The sequence below is a fragment of the Amblyomma mixtum genome, chromosome 4 (assembly GCF_055824585.1).
Source record: "Amblyomma mixtum isolate Tamu chromosome 4, ASM5582458v1, whole genome shotgun sequence".
In the NCBI taxonomy this organism is placed as follows: domain Eukaryota; kingdom Metazoa; phylum Arthropoda; class Arachnida; order Ixodida; family Ixodidae; genus Amblyomma; species Amblyomma mixtum.
The window spans coordinates 83,774,129-83,796,347 of record NC_143015.1 but is presented as its reverse complement, the minus strand read 5'-3'; the positions used below and the strand labels follow the sequence as shown (position 1 = coordinate 83,796,347).

General features: G+C 44.8%; 1 protein-coding gene across 1 annotated transcript in view; it reads right to left on the bottom strand.

The window, feature by feature from the left end:
* LOC149347236 (sodium-coupled monocarboxylate transporter 2-like) overlaps window positions 1-19,757 on the bottom strand; it is a 30,278-nt gene extending 10,521 nt beyond the window's left edge. Inside the window, exons 1-10 of the mRNA XM_089585532.1 lie at window positions 19,419-19,757; window positions 14,890-14,955; window positions 12,326-12,377; window positions 11,265-11,332; window positions 10,681-10,838; window positions 10,071-10,211; window positions 8,211-8,340; window positions 5,689-5,777; window positions 4,119-4,228; window positions 1,121-1,188 (exon numbers count right to left, since the gene is read on the bottom strand). Of these exons, the coding sequence (XP_089441658.1) occupies window positions 1,121-1,188; window positions 4,119-4,228; window positions 5,689-5,777; window positions 8,211-8,340; window positions 10,071-10,211; window positions 10,681-10,838; window positions 11,265-11,332; window positions 12,326-12,377; window positions 14,890-14,955; window positions 19,419-19,757 (1,221 nt within the window). The remainder of the gene's footprint in view (window positions 1-1,120; window positions 1,189-4,118; window positions 4,229-5,688; window positions 5,778-8,210; window positions 8,341-10,070; window positions 10,212-10,680; window positions 10,839-11,264; window positions 11,333-12,325; window positions 12,378-14,889; window positions 14,956-19,418) is intronic.
* Between the last annotated feature and the right edge of the window lie 2,462 nt (window positions 19,758-22,219).

Here is a 22,219-nt window from a genome sequence, read left to right as displayed (position 1 = left end):
GCCTTCTTAGGTTCGAGTGGACCCAAAGATTTCATGTCAAATTTGCATACAAGCTTCAAAGCTAAGCGATTCTTTCCGTTTAAAAGTGGCGGCTGCGCTCAGTAAGGAAACTTTTGATAATTGATGGTGGGAGGATCAATTAAAATTTAGTAGCTGCTTTCTGCTATTTTTAGACGCCGCATTGCAGAAATGTTGAGAGTTGCGTGACTTTGCAATCGTTCATTACCGGAGAAACGGCCAGCACGACACAATTGCCAGGAAGTCTTGTAATCTACATAGCCCATCAATTCTTCAGCTGCCAGCTCGATATCAACCACTTTGCAATTACTTTTTTATTTTGGTGTTGCAGTTTGTCTTTTGGTATTTGTCTGTGTACTCCGCTCCTGCTAGGGCCTCATGACCTGCAGGATGTCATAAATAAACTACACATCAATCAATAATAAGTATAGGTTTTTTTGTTTTCCTCTTTGAAACAATACGATTCTCCTGAATACATAGAAGTCTGCCTCTCCAGGCGCAATAATCCGGCACAAAACGCGCACAGCTAGACACGGAGGCCGCCTAGTTGTGGGTTCCTGTGGGTAGGCCCACAGGAACCCACAACTAGGCGGCCTGCGTGTCTGTGCCACTTTTATGTAACAGCTGGGCTCATCATTTTGAAAACAGAGTATTCCTGTTTCGGATTCTTGCTTCCTCCAGACTAGTGACTAAGCTACTCTTCATGATTTTAACCGGCGATATGCGCACGTCTTTTAATCAACTCCCAGGTCTTGCTAGGAGAGTCGTCTGCTGTACACGCATTTAATCCGACACCATTCGGTGTTAGGCAAGTGCTTTTTGTCTCATTTTTTTTCTTGATTACTCCTCTTCAATTTCACCCAGCAGACCACACCCCTTATCCTGGCTAACACCCAACCCCCTCTTCATGGAGTTTTTTTTTTATTTTATTTTCTTTTCCTCTCATGAGAGCTATCTGTGCAAGGATGCAGTGTTGCATTGCGACATTCAAGTTTCTCACGCACTCCTCACGACTGGGCTAAGTATGCCAGTGCACTTCGAGCAGAGCCAGAGGAGAATCCGTGAAAATCTTGTATGAGAGAGAAGGCGGGGATTTACGTACCCTTCCCAAAGAACCCATGTACATGCACAGCATGCTGTATATTGTCATCGTAATTCCCAAGCCGAATGCTGCAAGAAAACAGAAGATTAGAGAAGTGGAGGGGGCTATGACGTAGAAACTGGGCCATACATTTACCGTTAAAAAAATGCGCTCTCGTTCGGCGGCCACATCTCTGACGTAGTGAACACAATACACCATCAGTTCCAGGTAATTCCATTAAATTTGGGGGGGGATTGCGCCGGTGATGTGTTCTGAAGTTAGCTATTATTTGGCATGGTGAACGGAAATACAGCCTACAAGTAATGGTTACACAGCCAGGAGAACCTGAGCTGTGTAACCAATATTTTCACCGCCAATTAGCCCAAACCATAACGCACCCCGCCGCTGCCGTTCCATGGGTCAGTACAGATAATTTATACCAACGGCAGCGGCTATGCTGTACCATCACGATTGCAGCAGTGCCACGTGCCCACGTTCATGGCGGAACAGTTGCTTTGAGTGGTGGCCTGTTTGTTCATTTTGGCATTGTGTGACCCGGTATTCATTCGGTCAGGGTGCCTTTGAGGGTGCAAACATAGCGACATAGTAGCGCATATTCCTGTGAAAATTTTTAAATCCCGCGCTGTTTATTTTTGGCTCGACATAAGAGCCCATGCTAAACTTATTTAAAATCAAATTTATTTAGCATAAAATACATTTAGTCTACAACTTTGACATTAAATTTCATGAGCTAAAGTTAACAAATACAAGTTGAATAATAAATCTGTGGCAATTATCAAATTAGAGGCAGTTGAAATATGTGCCCAGTTTATCAAGATGACTGCCGATAGTTCTACAGTGGAGTAATCTTCGTAAACAAGTTTATCTTAGCGGACCTACCCTGCGCGCCTTTGTCAGTCACTACATTTTCCAAAATTGAAGTCAATGATATAAAATTGGTAATTATTTCAATTAGGATCGATAATTTGCCATTGTTTTGTATATTGTTCAACTAGCCGTTTATGCCTGTTTTGTTTCAATTTTTTTTCCTTCGAAGAGGTGTGTGCATGCTTTTAATCATTAAATAAACAAATAGTTGCGCGTACCAAAATTCTTCTACCTAATACTGTTAAGTCAGTGAAACTCCAGTGCGCTACATTTCTCAACTGCATGTCCTCGTGTAGGTGAGATAATTTTCAGGCGCGGAATCAATAATCTACGAGTTCCTGTAATACCAAGTTGTAAATATGTTTGTGCACTCTACCGAATTAACCCCACTATATGCATTTATTTATCCCAAAAATTACAGCACTATCCTCGTTCAACCGCTCATGGATCCTACTGCACATTCTGCGCATGAAACCCTCTCCTCTTTTTACGGCACGTGCACTAGGATTATGCGTTGCGGAGGAACCGGCCAATACCATCGTCAAGTTCTTCATGCAGCCTCTTTTTGTTTCTATCCTTGCATGCATTGGTGTGTTGATATGCTCTGCAAATTGACTAGAAGAGACGATTTACAATTAATCTATCTGATTAAATACTTTACAAGGACTGTAATTTGTTTTATGCGCTATTAAACGTTTCATTTTTTTTTTCAAGATTAGCAAAGCAGCGTGCGTGTTTGTGGCTTTGTAGCGAAAAGAACGTCCGCAGCATTGCAAATGAGTATCAGCAATTAGGTCTACCACACCTTCCTCTGAAATAAATAAGTGACGCTGCTTACGCGCCTTCTGTGAACATTAACCCTATGGTGTATTCCAATCACAGATCCGGAGCGGTCCGCACGCTCTGTGACAGTGTGGCTGACCGGCGGAGAGCACCAGCCCCGACTTTGCGTTTGGAAGGCTTCACGCTCCGGCCGGAGCAAACCTTGTGCGCTGCTAGCGAAGAAAGTATACCCAGCGTTGCTTGCGCTCTCGAGCGCCCTCATCAGATACGGAACGGAAGGAAGCTAGCCTACGCTACGCAAACTTCCGATAAAATCCACAGGTTCTGGCAGAGCAGTCCGGACTCCTCCATAGAGCGACCTTAACTCGGTGACTGCTCCCTAATAACCATTGCAAGGCGCGACCCGTGTTCCAGAGCTGGATTAGAGTAGAGCTGCTTCGAGAAGAAACAGAATATGTTGCTCCGGAAGTGCTTCAAATTTGCGATTGTAAGTACCCATTACACTGTTTCCGTGATACTTACTTAAAGGTGCACTGAAGAGGAATCTCAACTCGTCTTTTTGCCCCGGGAACTCCATCTACACGTTCCTAGCATTCTTAGAAACTTCGACTTATTGCCGTGTGTGACCGATTTCCCTAATTAAATCGAATTAACGTCCGGCTCCCGCCTTTATTTTTGAATTCTTCCTCGTACGGTGGGCGGAGTCGACCAACGCGTGGAGTGCCTTTCAACCAGCTCCGTGGAGGCTTTGCTTTCACTTTATGTTGTTTTTTAGGTTTCCGTGATTAAATAGTTTCATTCGCAGATAATATAGCCGCAAAATAAGCCAGTAGAAATAAAAATAAGCGCGGACTATTTGCTTCTACGGATTACTACGTATTACTCCGCCTATGGCAGAGCGGCAAGCCGCCACGGGACTGGGTGAAAGGCACTCCGCGCGTTGGTCGACTCCGTCCACCGTACGGGGAAGAATTAAAAAAAAACGGGAGCCGGACGTTAATTCGATTTAATTAGGGAAATCGGCCACACAGGGCAATAAATCGAAGTTTCTAAGAATGCTCAGAACGTGTAGATTGAGTTCCAGCGGCAAAAAGACGAGTTCAGATTCCTCTTCAGTGCACCTTTAACTCGGTGACCGCTCCCAAATAACTATTGCAAAGCGCGACCCGTGTTCCAGAGCTGGATTAGAGTAGAGCTGCTTCGAAAAGAAAAAGAATACTTTGCTCCGGAAATGCTTCAACTTTGCGATTGGAAGTCCTCATTACTCTGTTTTCGTGATGCGTACTTAACGCCAGCAGTGGTATAAGCGCTCGCAAGTGTGTCCTACCCGCGTAGAATACTTCCTTACCTGACCCGCGTGTAATCCACCCCACGTGCTTGTGGGCTTTCTTCCAGCGGGGTGCAATGACATCCACATATAGAATAGCTGCCTGGGAATTGATAGTCGATGAAGTTGTACTGAAAGGCGACAGGGTAAATGTAAATGTTCTGTACTGAAGCTGCACAATAAATCCAGAAAAATGCGCACTTTGTTGTAATGACCGAAAGCAGACAAAAACAGCTTTGGCTAAGCTCAGCTAAGCCAGGATGTAAATAGCGAAAGGTACGTTAGACGTCGAGCATGTTATGCTCGACGCCTAACAACCACAGCAACCGGTTGTCATGATTGCCGTGGTTACGATGCGTGAGCAGTACTGACCTGCGACGACCATTCTAAATGCGCCGCTGAGTAGCCTAGTGTAGCTTTCGCTACAAAAGCTAGCGGATAAAATTAGTTCCAGTCTCACTTCCACTGAAAGGCCAGATTACTCCATTAAGTAGTCCATGTGGAATGATAAACAGCTTTTTTCTGCTCACATCAGCCCAATATGTGGTATCTAGCCTTCGTAAGATGTACAGTCGGGGACAAAAGTCTCCGGATCACGTGTTCCTCAAACGAAGCTTACAGCTCTACTATCAGACAGCGGCTGGAGACCACACTTGTTGAGATTAAAGAACAAAAATTGATCTTTTACCTCCACAAGTGTGGCCGCCAGCCGCCGACTTATAGCTGAGCTATCGGCTTCGTTAGAGGAACACGTGGTCCGGAGACTTTTGTCCCCGACTGTACTGACGTGGAGAAGAATATCAATATGCCATGTGGAGCACCGCAGTAAAGGAAAGCCTTGAATGTCCTAAATAACGTTACTCTACATCAGCTAAAAATTAGAAAAAAAACGTATGGGCAGCGGTTTGTGTAAATGGTACTTGTCTTTGGCATCGCAGCTTGTGGAATTGATTGCTACCGGCGTACTTTTAGAGCCATGAAAGTGTGTTATTTTGTGTTTGTCTGGCATAGACAACTGCTGTGAAAGGAGAATAGGTGGTGAGTATGCTCGTGGCAAGTATTTCATTGATTCTCAGGCGTTGGGTATAGCTAAATTTAAAGTTTAAAGCCGGCAACATAGTGCTTGAAGGATGTTCCCTTATTGCGGCATGGGGTCTACGTTAATGAAGAAAATGTCGACGTCGTGAACGTTGCTGTCTGAAAGTCAAAAGTTGCACGGAATAGCTGATGGTTATTTTCATGAGATTAACTTTGCAATATTTGTGCGCAAGTTTTATTTAGCCGCGTCCAAGAAAGAGCCATTTCAGAATAATGCAGTGGAAATGTCTAAGTTATCAGCGCTGAAGAATACGATTTTCGCGCCACCGAACATTCTGGTGTGTTGTGATCGTAGCCTGGAGTATAGAGTTCGTCCCTTGAGATGAAAATTAATACGGGAGCGGTACAGGGATGAGAGCTAGACTTGAAGGTATGTGAACGTAACGTATTTCGCCCGTATGACCTTAAGGCGCATATATGCTATTCAACAATTTTCGCATCAAAATGCAACAACAGTACCTGTGGACAGGTGATATGATATCTCATCAGTTACCTGGTGGCGGCGCACACAACACCGGCGACGAAAAGCCCAACAAATCCAGGCACGTGCACTAGTTCCGTGTTTATATAGTACGGCAATATCTGCAGCATATAAAAAAAGAGATAGCAAGGACTGTGGAACTGTAGAAGAGACGCGAGAAAACAAGGTCAGTGTGAAACGTCGCACAGGCGTAAGGAATCAAGCACAGCTCTTTAAAGCACACCGCATTCCTTTCTGACGAAGTGAAAACATGATGAGCTTTTAAATCAAAAGGCTGAGGCTAACAGAAGAAAGTGACTTGATATAAGAACTTCGCAGCAACATTGTATAGATCATTTTTTCTCTGCATGGAATAGCAAGGTTTACTAATGATTGGAAAGTGAACCACGCGGGTGGCTTCACTGCAGAGCGTAAAGCGCTATGTGCCAATGAGAGTTCGAGAGTGAATACTTAAAGAAAATATTGAGTTGGGAAGAAGGGAATTTCTATCCGGAACCTGGACATCATGTTTGAAATGTGATCTTCCTAAGATTTTTATGACTGCCACGTTGCTTAAAACAGTAGGTCCCTTTTATCGACTGCATTGTAATAATCATGCTTAAGCAGGGAAAAACACTGCCTGCTAATTACATTGACACGACCCTACTCCTTATTTGTTATTACCGTGAATGTAATGTCACCAAATATGCACTTGCGGTTTCCAGGTGACGCCACGAAAGTAGTGCTAAAAAGCACCCACTATGCTTCTCATACATTCGAACGTACACTATGAATTCGAATACGCGTATATGTGATTAAATAGAGAGTAACCTGTCCTCTAGCGCACACCCTTTTATGAAAGGAACTGCGCTAAAGGACTGCTTACTCTTTTGTTACTCCTTTATGTTTGTAGTGTAGTGCAAATCCCGCCTGCTGCTTTCGGATGCGTGCGACTAATATGAACCCTTACCTCCATGTCGTTTTTCCGCTAGGGCAGTAACAAATGTAGTTCGCCGATTATAATCTGCGAGTTTCCACGCTGTCAAAGGGCGAGAAATTATTCGGGGATTGACAACCTGCACTGTGCAGTGTGCAGTGGTCTAAATATACAGTCGGAATTAGCCTTGCCGAGGCCAGTCGGAAATTGCTCCGCCCGAGTCGCTGATTTAAGAGGCTGCCTCCCTATCGAAAGCGCACAGTCTCAGAAATCTGCTAGTCGAAACTCAGACTAGTGTCATTCTCCGCGGAGCTCTAGGAAAGCTTCACACGTGGCTATCTTCTGGGGAGTGAAGGCGTAGGAATGTTCGTGAGTGTTGTCGGCTTCGTAAGACAGTTTCTACCGGGCTTGCTTTTGGCGTCTTTATGGCTGTAAACTTTTGTGACGCGTCGAAACCGTATTTCGCTTTTGCACGCAGCTGAACGATCAGTCACATTTGTGATGTTGGGAAATAAAAAGGCCACTGTTGCCTGTAGCGGATGGGAAGTCGTATAAGCTTAGGTGAGCCTGTAGCAACGCGCGAATCGCGTCCCTGGATGAGCTCGGTCCCTCGTTCTTAGAATGCAGATTTCAGCAGAAATACGGGAGCCTTAATTTGCTGCTTACTTGTTCAGCCATGTACACTATGCACTTGCCTGTGGGAAACCCGCGCTGTTGCAGCAGTAGTAGACGTAGATTAAATTCGCCCGTTCGGTGTTGTTTTTTAGCGTGTACTGTCTCTGCAAGCACCCCGCCAATACTGAATTTCGACAAGTCGACAGGCTATCGTTGCGGCTGGCTACCAAATCATAATTTTCAATCTACATTTGCTGTATATACTGGCCTAATCGTTAATTTTCCTTACGGCTGTGAATTAGCATGCATCTTGGGAGCTCGCTGTCCATCATGTATGTATCATGCTAGACGGCGTAGCAGCCCCCATGGCGCAGTTGATGTCCCTCCTAACCATTGCACGCTACTCCGCATCGTACGCGTTTGAAATAAAATGGTATTGAGCCGCACGCTGAGATGGAGGGCTCCTTAGCAACAGTGATGGTGACTATTATTAAAGATCGAGGGCTGCTCGGCCAGCTTGTGATTGGCGGTTCCTCAAGTTTTCAACCTTACGCCGAAAGGCACGCGAGGGTTCAGTTTTGAAAAATTATGCTGGAGCCGGTTCACAGCGTGGTCTGTGACAGGTTACTAATGTTTTCGAATTCCCGAAGAGGGAGAAAAGAACGCGAGTCGACGCAGAAAGCCGGCGAGATATCTCCTGCAGCATAGGCTGAGCTTATTGTGTATACTACGGAGCCAAGTTGTTTTTGTTCTTGTTTTGTTCTTACCCGCATCCGAAGGTGCTACTATACCTTCATAACTCAAGCGCAAGAGGTCTGTTGGCTTCCCATAACGAACAGTTTGAGGCGGTACATGCATTAAAAAGATTTTAATAAAATCAGTACCAAATGAACTTATGATGCCGCGAGGAATTGAAAGCTTGAAAAACACACGAGGAATAGGAGACTTATTACCTCCGCTGCAGAGAGGTTACTTCGAAGAAGTTACAGGACGCAAAACTCACCTGATCAGTGCTAGAAATAGCACCAGACAGCACTGGGTCGCAGCCTCGATACCATATAGTGAGCGACGCACCCATCAAGATCAATAAGCAGTAAACAAGCGCTAAAAGGAGTGAACTGGTGAAGGCAATTCTGAAAAGAAAAAGAAAAACGCCTTTATTATAGGCAGTGTTGATTAAACATCATAAACCGGAGAACACCGAATTTTAGCACACCTAAACTAACCACGCACATAAAATGACAAATAATCAGGAATTAAAAAAAATGCTGTTTTCGAACCCAGACACTGCAGCAAAAAATTAGAAGCACAGATCATATAGCTCTGCATCTTGACTGGCTATCGGCTTTCCTTCACGACAAGCGACGCGGGATGATGAAGCTGCAACCAAGCGGAGTCCGTCTTTGCGAACATATAGTTTTGTCAATGGTGGCACTGAAAGAGGGCTACAATAGCTGTATTGATTGCACAATGCTCGACGTTGTTTTTCTGATCGCAGCGTATCTCCTATTTGTTCTCGCCGCAGCATGAAAAACCATAGCTCTCGGTGCTAATGTCTGGGCATGATCTTGTTGGAATGCTAATGGTTGGTCAAATGTTTAGGGGAATCCCCCAGCTACGAAGTTTCCGAGAAAGCTGTATAGCTTTCCTTTGTAGCCGTATGGCTGCGCTCAGGTGGATGCCAGTGAGTAATTACTCCCTTATTACAAATTTACTCCACCTTGGGGATTCCCCTAAACATTTGACCAACACTGTTCCCACTTCGAGTTATTGATCAATTCGCTCTCGCCCTACCATAAGCTTGCCGTCCCGGTTAGCTCAATTGGTAGAGCGACTGCTCCGGTGAAGCTGTGGTCCCGGGTTCCAACCCTGGACCAGGACGAATTTTTCTTTAACTACGAAGTTTCTGAGAAAGCTGTATAGCTTTCCTTTGGAGCCGTATGGCTGCGCTCGGGTGGATGCCAGTGAGTAATTACTCCCTTATTACAATGTTAATGGTTGTAAACAAAAGAGAAATGGGAGTCGGTTGGTTGCACATTTTTGATTGAAGTAAGGCGCTAAACTTGGAGTTAGACGAGACAGATGGGTGCACAAGACAAGCGCGCACTCACAACTGGCTAAAACTTGGTCGTCAACGCGCGTTATTTCTTTAAAAAGATAAATGGTTGTAGTATGAGCAGATGAAAGTTAAGAATTCCTGGCGTAGCTTTGGCATCCTATCTGACATAGTGACTCAATGGCTACTGCAATGTGCCACTGAGCTTGCGAACACGCGTTTGCTTTCTGGACGCCGTGAAAAAATTCTCCGAGTCAGATATTGGTGCATATTAAAGAGCTGCAGCTTGTCAAAAGACGCTGTAGCTTTCTGGAAAACGGCAAAATTTATAGCCCCCGAGTAAAGCTGAAATTCGGGCTTGTTGGTTTGTAGTCCTTACGGTACATATTCTGCGTTCTCACATATTAGCTACGGCAGGAAACGGAGGAGCGGCCAAACAGGGCTTTGCTTGTTTGATAACGCACAATCTGTAGTTCTTGTGGGGCTGCGGTAAGTTAAGTGCACTTTTTATTGTTACGTGTGGTGTCTTCTGTAATGTTTACATTCGTGTAAAGATTTTGGGGGTTCTGAATCATGGCTTAGGACAAAACGTAATGGTTTTTAAGAGCACAAAGAAAATCTGTCGAATTATGCTGCGGTCATTGTTGTACTAAGTCGTTGTACGGTGCCTCACAGACAATTGCTTACAGTTTGTAGAAAGTAAAATCGTTAGAATAAGTCTGCTTTCATTCACTGAGTCGATGCTGGACGCTAGTGTACACTCAGCACCGTATCAACGTCTCCTCATAAGTAGGAAAACTTTGGTACCTTTGTGCTTCTTTCATCGTTCGGGATGCCAGGAGTCGCTGGGCAACAACTTGATCGAGGCACATCCGGAGAATTACCGACGCGAACAAACCAAAAAAACAAGTCCAGGCATTCTCGTCCCTCGTGAAGTCCAGGCTGAAACTGTCAACACAAGAGAAAGAAATCCCTCTTAACCAAAGTTGGCCTTTTGCATGAGCTTAGTACAGCTTTCTAGTGTTTTAAACTGCTCGTGCTAAAACGCTCTAAGCAACCAAACGAGCTTGTGGCCGTTATAAAGCTTCCACTCTTAGCTGAAATTTTCTTCCATATACTTCAGCTCACATAGAGAAGTGCAGTTGCACTGTTATCTTTGTTTCGAATTTAAGTAATACAGAAAACATAAATGGCAAACTGAGGCGAGGATCCCTGAATGTGCGTCTATCAGAACAAAAGCTCCCTTTCCTCAATCAGACTTTAGTCAGAAATCAAACACTATCAGTAGAGTGCTGTGGCCGTACTGCCTCGGATTTCGAACATGCTTTTTAGTGAGATCGTAGCTTAATGCTACTGCAACCATGCATAATCTGGTACGTTAGAATACAAAAAATTCGCTCGCAGTTCATGCACTTACTCTGCAATGTAGTTCTTGACATTCAGATCCTTAACTGGAGGTATTGTTGAGTTTGCCGATAAAGAGTTGATCAATATGTTTATGATCAACGTTGTCGGAGTGGCCAGGATAACTAAAAACTGCATGCAGTCCGTCCACACAACTCCTCGAAGTCCACCCTTGTCGGAAAAAGAGAATATATAGAGGGTAAACAACACTCATGATGTTTTGTAGCCATATTGCAGTAATATATCGCAGAAAGAATTTCAAGGTTTTTATGAATGTGAGGATATTGCTAGAGCAAAAATATGTTTCGCTAACCAAATTGTCTCGAAGCGCTATTTGAAAACATGAACATCTTTAAGCTTATAGCGAAGGTCAATTACACCAAGAAAATATACATAAGAACAGAACTGTGGAATGAACTTCCAGGATGCAGTTAGTTTCTAATCTCCATACCGCATTCTAAGGTAGTAACCTTCGCAGGGCCCTCTACTTGGTACTTTGTCAAGAAATCAAAGCAGAACTATTTGAAATAAGTCATCGTGATCGGTGGGAGATTTACAGAGATGAGAGAGAGTCAAAAGGCTTAGAGCGATTCTTACCAGAGCTGTGTAGAGCGTGCCGGACAAGCCAATGGCTACGTTGCACCAGATGAGCGGTGCGTGGAATACTAAGCAAAAATATTGAAACAATACACTGAGTACTTGACATACTCCTTCATTCAGCCGCGGAAAGGACTCAAGCGGTAGCCTAATAGTCAGTCTTTATTTTGAAGAACATGCGCGCACTGTAGGCAACAAATGTCCGAGTAAGCTTTCTTGAAGACTGATGAAAATGTTCACTTGGCATGAATGTAGTACAATGGCAGAACAGAGTAGCCGACAAAGATTTCAGTCTTTAAGCGTTCGCATAAAAACCCTTCACCTTTGTGTGTGTCTCCCATATGGATAGCAGGCACTCTGGAAGGCTCGGGACACGCAAAATGCAGCCTGAGAGCTGCCTCTTGCGTGGTATATACGGCGCGCCACAGGTGCGGGTTCAAATAACACGACGCAATTCTGCGCCTTTCACGGCGTCTTCTTGAGAGCGCCTTTAAAATGCGCTCGCAAATCCGCTGTTCACTTCATTCAAATCAACCGATAAGTGACGCCACAATACTACACTAGTGTTTGTGGGGTGACAAGTTGGTGTCCTAAAGGTCAGACAACTCTGAGGCCTGTCAGTGACACTACAGCTGATTACTGAAGAAAGGGGATAGGCACCATCTACCACTCTAATAGGAAGCCTAAATGATAGTCGTAGCTTCCTCGTCCTGACTCACAAACACCTGCATATATGTGGCATCAACAGATGATTTTTTCATTTTTACATTACTTTTTTTTGTTATCATCGCAGGAAACACTCGCTTAAGCGCCAGTATTTCTCTGTGCGGTAGGAACGGTACGTATATGCTCTATATAAAGCACTCTTTTCCCTAATAATTAGTCCTGTTCTTCCGTTGTCTTAGATAAATAAATTTCTGTATGAAGTGCAGATAACTCCAGTGACTGGTCACAAATGAAAACGAATGTATTCCAAGACTAGACAATTTGGTTAGCTGCCCCTTTCATTTCAGTGCATCTCCACAACAGTCATACAACGGAGTAAATCAATTCCACTGTACCAGTGACAAGGGTCAGCGACGCTGCAAAGATGGAGATGGCCCCGATAGTCTGCTGCAAAAAAAATGGAAAGAAGTCTATTCACTACTTGTTTGTATGGGCAGCATCAAATAAATGTTACAGTGATCGAATTAATGAGCATATTGTAATGCTCCGGAACGGCTTAGGTCAGGACGTGCTAGAGGTGATAGACATGTGATGTTCACGTGGAGTGAAAGCGGACGAGAAAGGGAGGCATGGACCGGGACGCCAGAGGAACGTCTTTCACTGCCTGCTACTTATTGTTATAAAAGAAAAAGACGAAAGATGAAGAGAGTGAAGATGGAAGATGGTGATGTCGCTACGCAGTGAGCGGCAACGAGGTCCCAACGTTAGCTACACGTCTACCGCGCCCGTTACAACACTGATCTAAAGGACAAATGTCTAAGAAATTATAATGTTTATAACCACGCGTGGATAAGCAAGCAAATATTTCATTTAGATGTCTGAACACAAGTCCCGCAAACATGGTACCAATTAACAACGCTTACGTCTAAGGAAAGCAGGGCTGCACGTCTGCAGCACAGTTCCCCGAACCACGTCTCTCAGAAACAGGTAAGCAAAGGCGATGTTGTACGCGGTGTTCAAAACGTTTTAGAGGCGACTGGCGAAACCTCTGCGTCAGAAGAATTTAAGCACGGCCTTTTCTTCGCACCGCCATTGGCTGACTTTGGCTCAACTTTTAAAGAAAATCCCCTCGGAGATTGGACGGGAGTCCAGACATTCCACAATAGCTTGAAGAGCTGTCGATTCATATCGGCACTGAGGGTACTCACAAAGATCTGGAATGTAGATTCAGTTCTATATTCGACATGCCTGCCAGTTTCTAGTTTTCACCATTGACAGGAACCAGAAGTTTCGTTCTAAAACATGCCATCAAAATGCGGACTAGAAGGAAACAGCTCGTTGCTGATGAAAAATGGATATGGCATACATCGCCTCGCGCTCTTGCGGTCCGGTGGAATAAACCTTTCAACTGAGTCCCTTCATTTGATCTTGAATGAAGTTAACGAGAAAAAAGACGCAAAGGTAATAATTCCAAAATAAAAATGTTCACGAAGCACGGCTTCTTGTTAAATAGCCTATAATGTACCGCGCAGTGCATCAATGGCGCTTCTGCATCTACAAAGACAAGGACTCGCCAAGAGCACCGGGGGAAAATAAGGGCAAGCGGGCTAGAAGTTCCGGCGCCGTTATACGGGTGCCTTGTTCATAATTGTCTTTGTTAACACGGCATCAGAGTCGGCGCAGAGACTGCATTTACCTTTCGCTCGAGATGGACCGCGGGACGATAATCAACGACTGAATTCTAGGACGATTGGTTAACACGGAGCTTTATGAGTTCATCGCGTCCAGTCATGGTGTTCAGAAGGTGTGAGCGCGCGTGAATGAGCGCTTCACTGCCAGCCAAGCGAAGTCAATGTAAAATTTTCAAGCACTAAAATACGGTGGCGACCTAGGCACCAGGCTGTAGTCAACTTGCAATCAGGCTTAATCGTCAACTATGCAAAACAATTTATGATAAAGAACTCTGTGGTCGTGAGTGGGTTTCAAATCCGCGGCGGCACGAAGAGATCAGCTTCGCTGGAAGCTGCATTAGACTATTATGTCAACGCCGCAGCGGAACATCCGGCGTGTTTTACTGCCAATGTCTTATTTGTGCTTTGTATGTCGTTGTCGTCATCCACTTTCATACCTGCGGAATAGATCCAGAACAGACCGGTGTCATATTGCCGTCTTAACGCGAGCCTCGAACCGAAGCCTAAGTGAAAATAAAGTTCGAGCGCACCTAATTCGCTAGTCTAAAACCTCGCTAAATCATCCGTGTTTTTTTTTATTCCATGCTTTTAACAAAAGCTTGTTTTGCGACATGGAGAATGAGTAATGAGAGGGCAACAACTAGAAGAATACGAATGGGGTGGAGCGCATACGGCAGGTTCTCTCACATCATGAATGGCAGATCACCAATATTCCTCAAGAGAAAAGTACACAAAAGTTGTACCTTGCCGGTACTCACCTATGGGGCAGAAACGTGGAGGCTAACGAAAAGGGTTCAGCTCAATTAAAATACGCGTACAACGATGGAAAGAAAAATGATGGCTGTAACATTACGAGATGGGAAGCGGGCGGAGAACGCGGGTTAATGACAACCTCGTCGAAATCAAGGGGGAGAAATGGGCTTGGGCAGGGCATGTAATGCAAAGGCAAGATAACCGGTCGTCCTTAAGGGTAACGGAATGGATTCTAAGAGAAGGCAAGCTTAGCAGGGGACGGCAGAAGGTTAGGTGGGTGGATGAGATTAAGAAGTTTGGGGGGATAGGGTGGCCGCAAGTTGAAAAGGACAGGGTTCATTGGAGAGACATTGGAGAGGCCCTTGCCCTGCAGTGGTCGTCGTCAGGCTGATGATGATGATGATGAGAATTAATATCCCGTGCCAAAAGGGGTTCTGGTAAACTCTGAATTATTATTTTGAAAGGGTTATGCAGCCACGATTGCAATGTCTTTAGGTATGATGTATGCCACTTACCGTGAAAAAAATGTAGACAGCGCAGGCTGTTAACGAAATTTTGGCGTTGAAGCGCAGTCGAATGTACTGTAGAGGAAAAGAAAATGTAAATCTGTTTATTAGGACATGTTCACGTCATGGCGTGGTACGCTGTGAGCAGCAAAATAAAAACATAAAGAACCTTGTTGTTCGGCTCATGAAGCTTGCAACCGCAGAAGTTCCGGTTTGAAAATGCTGTTTTTAGGCCGAATAATACCAATTTGAAAATGTGCCCACACTTGACTCTGCACTTACCCGTCCGCGACCCTCTGGTGGTAACTCTATGTAGCATGTCGCCTTAAATAAAGAAGCAGATAGCAGGTCTCGCTTCAACTGTATATAAGTTGAAAATCACTAATCTTCGGACAAACGGAATTACATACGGCGTTGTGAAACGAGAGCAAGACCAAAAACCGCCGCCGCTTTGGCTCAGTGGTAAGGCGCTCGACTGATGACCCGAAAGACGGGGGTTAGATTCCGGCCGCAGCGGTAGAATTTCGAAGAGGCGAAATTCCAGAGGTCCGTGTACTGTGCGATGTCAGTGCACGTTGAAGAGCCCCAGATGATCGATATTTCCGGAGTCCATCACTACGGCGTCCCTCACAGCCTGAGTTGCGTTGGGGCATTAAACCCCATAAACCAATGAAGAACCGGTTAGTGGAGCACTATTAACTGAGGTTGTATTCCTCATCTGAACGAAAGGCTATGAAAAAGCACATTCATTGCTACTATAAATGACGAACGCAGAAAACTGCAAATCATTGATATGCTGTCTAATTTCAGTATATAGAGGGCCATAACGCACACCCTTTTCTATGTTACTTGCAGGAGTTATTTATTCTTTTGCAATTTCGTTATGAACGGAAGGAACATAAATTTCATTTAATCCCTCGCTTTTCATCGAGCCTGGTGGGACGAGGATTCATTGCGCAGATTTGAGTAGCACACACCAACAGTTGCCTAGGATGCCCGCATCTGCGCAGCCTCTGGCTGCAGTTCCATGTTCTCACCTGGCATGTGCGCGGCACATGTTATATGCCTGTTGTTAGCAGGAGATCGCTATCCCATTGTTTACACCAACTTGGAGTGCACAGAGTGGAATGAACGCCTGCAAGGTAGGTGACCTCGGAAGCTGCTGTGAACAACGAACGAAACAGCGGTCTGTCGCACCGTGTGCTCTTCGCGCTAGTCAGCCCTCTTTTACCGACACGAGGGAGCATATCAAAGTGTGGGAGTTTCATGTGTTATTTACTTGTTTACGACGATTTTGATCCTTTTTTTACATATCTTTTTGTTGTAATTAAAAATAAGCCTTTAGTCGATATTGTGCGCTTATACCTATGGTTCGCTCCTTTGTAACCTTGCCGAAAATACTGTTACTATCTATAGCGCAATATGGGCCTGAGACGCTTTGGGATGTTAAAACAAATAAAGGAAAAAAATTGCGCAAACTAGTGTTTAACCAACTTGTTTATTAAGGTTTAACGTCTCAAAGCGACTCAGGCTATGAGGGACGCCGTAGTGAAGGGCTCCAGAAATTTCGACCACCTGTCGTTCTTTAACGTGCACTGACATCGTACAGCACACGGGCCTCTAGAATATCACCTCCATCGATATTCGGCTGCCTCGGCCGGGATTGAACCCGTGTCCTTCGGGACAGCAGCCGAGCGCCGTAACCACTGAGCCACCGCAGCGGGTTTTTTAAGCTTGAACAAGAGCAAAACCCAACGCATGTGGTAAGGTGGCGCGATCTATACAATACAATTCGCCCTTTGTTAATGAGAGGGAGTCAGAGGATTGGATTGAAGAGTATTGAGGATAACAGTTATTGTAGATCAGCTGGAAAAACCAGCGAATAGCTCATTACCTTGCATAGCAAAAGAACACGAGCGAGAAATATCAGCGCATGACATAGGAGCTACGCACTCAAATCAGAGCGATGGGCATAACCTGTATTATAAATAAGACTAAAGTATCGTTAGCAGTGTGTAAAGAAAACAACCGTTTACCCTAGGCTGACAGTTATAGAAAGTAGTGAGGAACACATCCAAGTAAGCCGAGTATTCACCGGATATTCTGACACTGAGCGCTAAATCTAGGAAAATATGATTCGGATGGAGTTATGACAATGTTGATGATAAATATTTTGTTTTAATGGCCAAGGACGGCTTGGAGAAATAGCACCACTGCTAACGTTTGTGGTCTGCCAGAGTTGGAGTTGGAGACTTTGCAATTTTTTTTCCACAATTTCGCCTCAGTGAAGGCGACCACCAGGCGGGCAGAAAGCTCTTTTTGAAACCCGGTTGGAATTGACTTTAATGCGTATGGCAGCTTTTCTTAAGTAATGAATATAAATTTACCATTTTTCAATTTTCCAAATTTAACCCCCCCCCCCCCCCCCCCCGCTTTCAAGAGGTGCGTATACAGTAATTCTATATTATCGGAGTTCACCTATGAGGCAAATGCATTGAGTCTAACGAAAAGCTTGTAATTAAATTGCCAACAACGTTGTTAGCTACACTAAGGAAAATGATAGCGTCATATAAAAGGGCAACAGCACCGTTTTTTAAAAATTTCTTGATATTCAAGGGTTCATATCTAAATATGTTGCAGGTAAAGCATGCGCAGTTCCTTTGCACTTCCATTTAATACGGTGACGTAATCGACAATTAAATTTTAGGTTTCTCCTCACAGCACTAGATAAGTGCGAAGAAACTCAGCGTGACGTCATGAACGGCAAGATTTCAGAATTCTACCACCGTCAACGACACCCTGCCATGCGTCGTTGGATGCGGCCAAGCAATGCTCGATCGGTTTTCCGTTCGGTGGCGTTTGCTTTTTTTTTTTCATTCAAAGCAAGCGTTTTGTGCATTGGAAACGTGCTAGTACCACCGATGACGTCATCATGGGCTCCCTACTTGGCGATGTGCGCTGCGGAGAAGTTTGAAGGCCGTCGCGATTTTATTCGACGATTACATAACGATTTTAAATGCTAGTTCAAAAGGACTTCGCATGCTTTGCGAGCTAACTTCTCGCACTCGACCTCTGTAAGCCCGTCGAATTCTAAAACCTCTGCAGTAGTCCTTTCAGAGACAGGATAGCAGCAGAGTGAGTTTAGATCAGAGTTTTTGGTACCCTAGCTGAAGCCATGAACAACAAAATAACAAGGCAGGGTAGTGCAGATAGCAGATAGCGCTCATTTTTTGGGGGTAACGGAGTGGATTCTAAGAAATGATATACATAGCAAACTCAGAGTCAAGTGGGCTGAGATTAGACAGTTTCATGGAATACATTGGCCGCTGCTTGCGGAAAACAGGATTAAGTGGGGGTCATTGAGAGAAAGGCCTTTCTCTAGCAGTGAAACCAGCTGGGCTGATAATATGTTAATCCTAAAATTAATGTTAACGAAAACAGCAGAACGCTTTCACTTCAAGAAAACTATAGAATAACCGTTGTCAGGAGCGCAAGCATAGTGTATCTGGCTGCCTTTCAGGAAGTCGTCGATATTTATGTCAGGTGTTCAATCTGGTCGCAGAAACAAACAATTTTTTCCCACTTTTGGGGATATTTTTACATATTATAAGGGCGTGGTTTTCGATGACTCCAAATTTTATTACGAAAGCAATACTAATTGCGCTTTCACACCTTTGCCGTGCCGCGGCCGGTGACCACCATCGTGCTGCGGCCGGTGACCACCATCGTGCCGCGGCGGTGACCACCATCGACCTTCATTTGATCTTCATTGCATTAGATTGGATTAGATTACATTGGATTGGACTGGACTGGATTGGATTGGATTGGATTGGATTGGATTAGAATACATTACATTACATTGGATTACATTACATTACATTGGATTGGATTGGATTGGATTTGATTGGATAGGAGTGGATTGGATTGGATTGTAATGGATTGGATTGGATTGTATAACCGATGCATCACCACGAGTCTAACCACAAGCACCACCACCAGCTACACTACCAGCTGTACCATGGCGAAGGTACGGATATTGCTTTCGCAATTACCGGGCTTAACCAAGCTAAGCCACAGCGAAATTTTTTTGTTTTAAAAACTACAGTTAGATTGATTTCTTGGGCGTGATTGAAAGGAGGTTAGAACGCGTAAAACCTTTCTTTGAAAACGGATTCTAATTAGGCGAGCAGCGCTCCACCCTGCAGACAACAAGAGTATGCAAGCTTCCAGGCATGCATAGGAGTTAGGTCCCTGAAGAATCCTTCACACAAAAGGAGATTAGGACCGCTAGCCTGCTCTTTACTGTCTAAACGTTCTGCCTACTCTTGAGAGGTGTTGCTAGCTGAGGCGCTATTCACAAACGCTCCCAAGAAGCCCCAACCTAAACTCTACCCACGTCCTGGCGTACAAAGCGAGTGTAAAGGGAGTACGGCAAAGTCAGTACAGGAAATCCAAGATGACGCCTGGGGTTTTTCAAATGCACTAAGGTTTGCAAGGTGCGTTTCCATACACAAGAACATCGCAGTCAATGCACTCACCTCAAATACGGACGTCACACCGAGCTTGTACAACACTGGTACAAAAACTCGGGTCGCAAAAGGAAACAGCAGCAGAGGGGCCAATCCGCCCCAGAACAGGTGCCATCCGTAGGCGTAGTAGTGAGCCGGCAGCGCGATGAGTCCAGTCGATGAGAATAGGGAGGCCACAGTTGAGGCAGCTAGGGGAAGCATCCTCAGAGACCTGCTGCCGAGGAACACTTCACGTGCAGTTCCATCACTGCCGCTTTCCCCGGAAGAATGCCGGAAGGAGAAGTAAAGACCGAGAGAAAAGTTCGCCGCAACCAGAACTCCAAACAGCACGTATTCCAAGACGCGCATTGTCACCAGTTCCTTCGGGTGAATCTTCAGCTCTGGTTTACCGGTGGTGACCGCACAGGTGTGCTTCTGGTGAAACGTTGACCTGAAAAAAAAAGCACAAGGAAAAGTTTGCCCACATGACTCGACCCGGATTACCCAACCAAACAAGACAATTGCTACTTCGGCTCGTTTTTTAACCTATGTGCCTGAAAAAACTTAAAGCCTCCAGAAAATCACAGCCTGGCTGGTAGGTAATGTTCAGACCGGAGCTATTGAAAAATTCTTGGAAGTAAGTATCGTTTAAAAGACCGGACATCGTCACCACAAGGGCTTTGTCTACACAGTGTTCTGTCTCTCCGAATGACCTGTGCACTATATGCGTCTTAGAACACCTCTTGGAAATAACTACAACACTTCAGAACCATGCTCATTGTGGTGCTAGAACTTACTAACCGGGCTAAAGGATCGACTTGCTCGTAACGTCTATACACTATGCAGACAGAGTGGGTAGTGGCTGTATGTGTAAGTTGGGACCACAAAAGGGCCGTGAAACGCAGCGTCTGGTTCAAAACAGGGAAGTAGTAAACCCCACCATTTCCCACATGCGCGTATGCAATGCTACAATGATGAACTTTATAAGCTTTTTTTTTATGCGAGAAGCGGGGTTAGCATAGAAAAGTAGCTGCGAGCGTTCCTGGCAAAAGAACAACTTTTCCTCGTTTACACGAGGTCAAATGCAAAGTCGTTTAGATTCACTCAGAGGGAGCGAAAAATTGGCGCACTGACTTCATCAGCCATCAACGGAGAAAGTCATGGTCTGGAGCAGTAATATATTACGATATCCCTATGTGGAGGTACTACCTTCACGTACGACCGTATTTACCCTATTGTAAATCGAGGGTCAACAATGCGGGAGCAAAATGAGAAAAAAAGTAGGTTTGTTATCAAGCAGGGATCGATTTTTTAGGCGCGCAAAGAATAAAACGAGAGGACAGGAATGTAAATAATTTCTTTTAAACTTTACCTGTTTGTTTCCTCAATTTTCAGTACATTCTCCTCAAAACCTCTAAAGATTCGTTGTTCGTTTTCCCAGATTTGTGAATCTTTATTTGCGAGCCACTTGAGATAAGCCTGACTGAATTTCTGTCCTGTGTGGATCAGCACTAAACCCTGACCAATCCCCACCGTGGGTTTGTGCCGTCTCTTTAGAGGTAACACCAACAACAACAGCGTGAGAAACGATGCCTCAGTATACGGAAAGACGAGTGGAACTTTGTGAACTGAAGTACGTCAACAAACGGCTTTCACGCCCCTTCTTGTTTTGAAGGGAGCCGCGCAAAAGATTACCAGATAAGACCAATACGAAGATAGTACACAGTCCTGCCGTGCCGTCACCGCTTCAACGTTGGGCTTTAGACGCATCGTCGTAAAAAAAGAAACATTTCCCAGTGGCCAAACTGAGCAGCGAGTCATGCTTCCTTAACGTTGGTGGCCAATCTCAGCAACATTTAAATGAGTCGGTGCCTTGCTAGGACGGTAAATTTTGTAAGTTTGATGTCGTTGAGAAGTGTGTCAGATAGCGATACCGCTTTTAGTAGCAAGAGTGCTTTTTCGCGTGGAATAGTAACACCAAGCTTTCAGTGCAACCTAAGCGAATTACTGCCATTAGTATGTGGCACAGGGGGGCACTGCAGCGTTGCGAACATCGAGGGAGTCTGGAGAGCTTTCAGAGAAGAAAACGAAGGCATTTACAATTCCTTCAAGTCTCGAGCATTCCGTCATCTTCCACTGACTGCTCGGCCGCTGCAACGATACGCGATACGTATTGATCGGTATTTGTGGCTCGGAGCTTCCGTTGGTCCAACAATGTGGCCTTCTAACTTTGTTTCGTTGTTTTTTGTTTTGCTTCCCGAAGTTAGGGTGGACCTGCATGGCACATAAAGCAATATGCGAGCAAATGCGGTGTAGCGTGCTTTTGTCGCCACGCGGTATTGGATTCAAACGCGAATATCCAATTTTGACGCGATGTTTGACACTTCACGTCTACCATCCGTAGGAACACTCGTGCTACATTCGAGTAAACACGCTATACCTACAAGATCTCCTGGTCTTTACTTTTTCTCTTCGCCCTCTCATTATTGCGATACATTTTGATCACAGAGCCCTTTACATTGTAGGAACGATTGCCTCTCTCCAAACACGCTCGAGATTTTGAGAGCAACGATAAGCCAGTTTTCGTATATCTCAAGCTTGCTTTCGAGAACGAAATGTTTTCACCCGGGTTGACGCATACGTTCACAAGGTTTTGCAAATGGAAGCTTATTTCCAACGAAGACATATGAATTTGTAAATTTTATTAGGCAGAAATTTTGGGAACACGCACGGGTGAAACGAAACCGCATGGCGGTTTCGTTTCACCCGTGCGTGCTAGGCACGCACGGGTAGGCGTGGCTGCGTGCTAGGCACGCAGCCACGCCTACAAG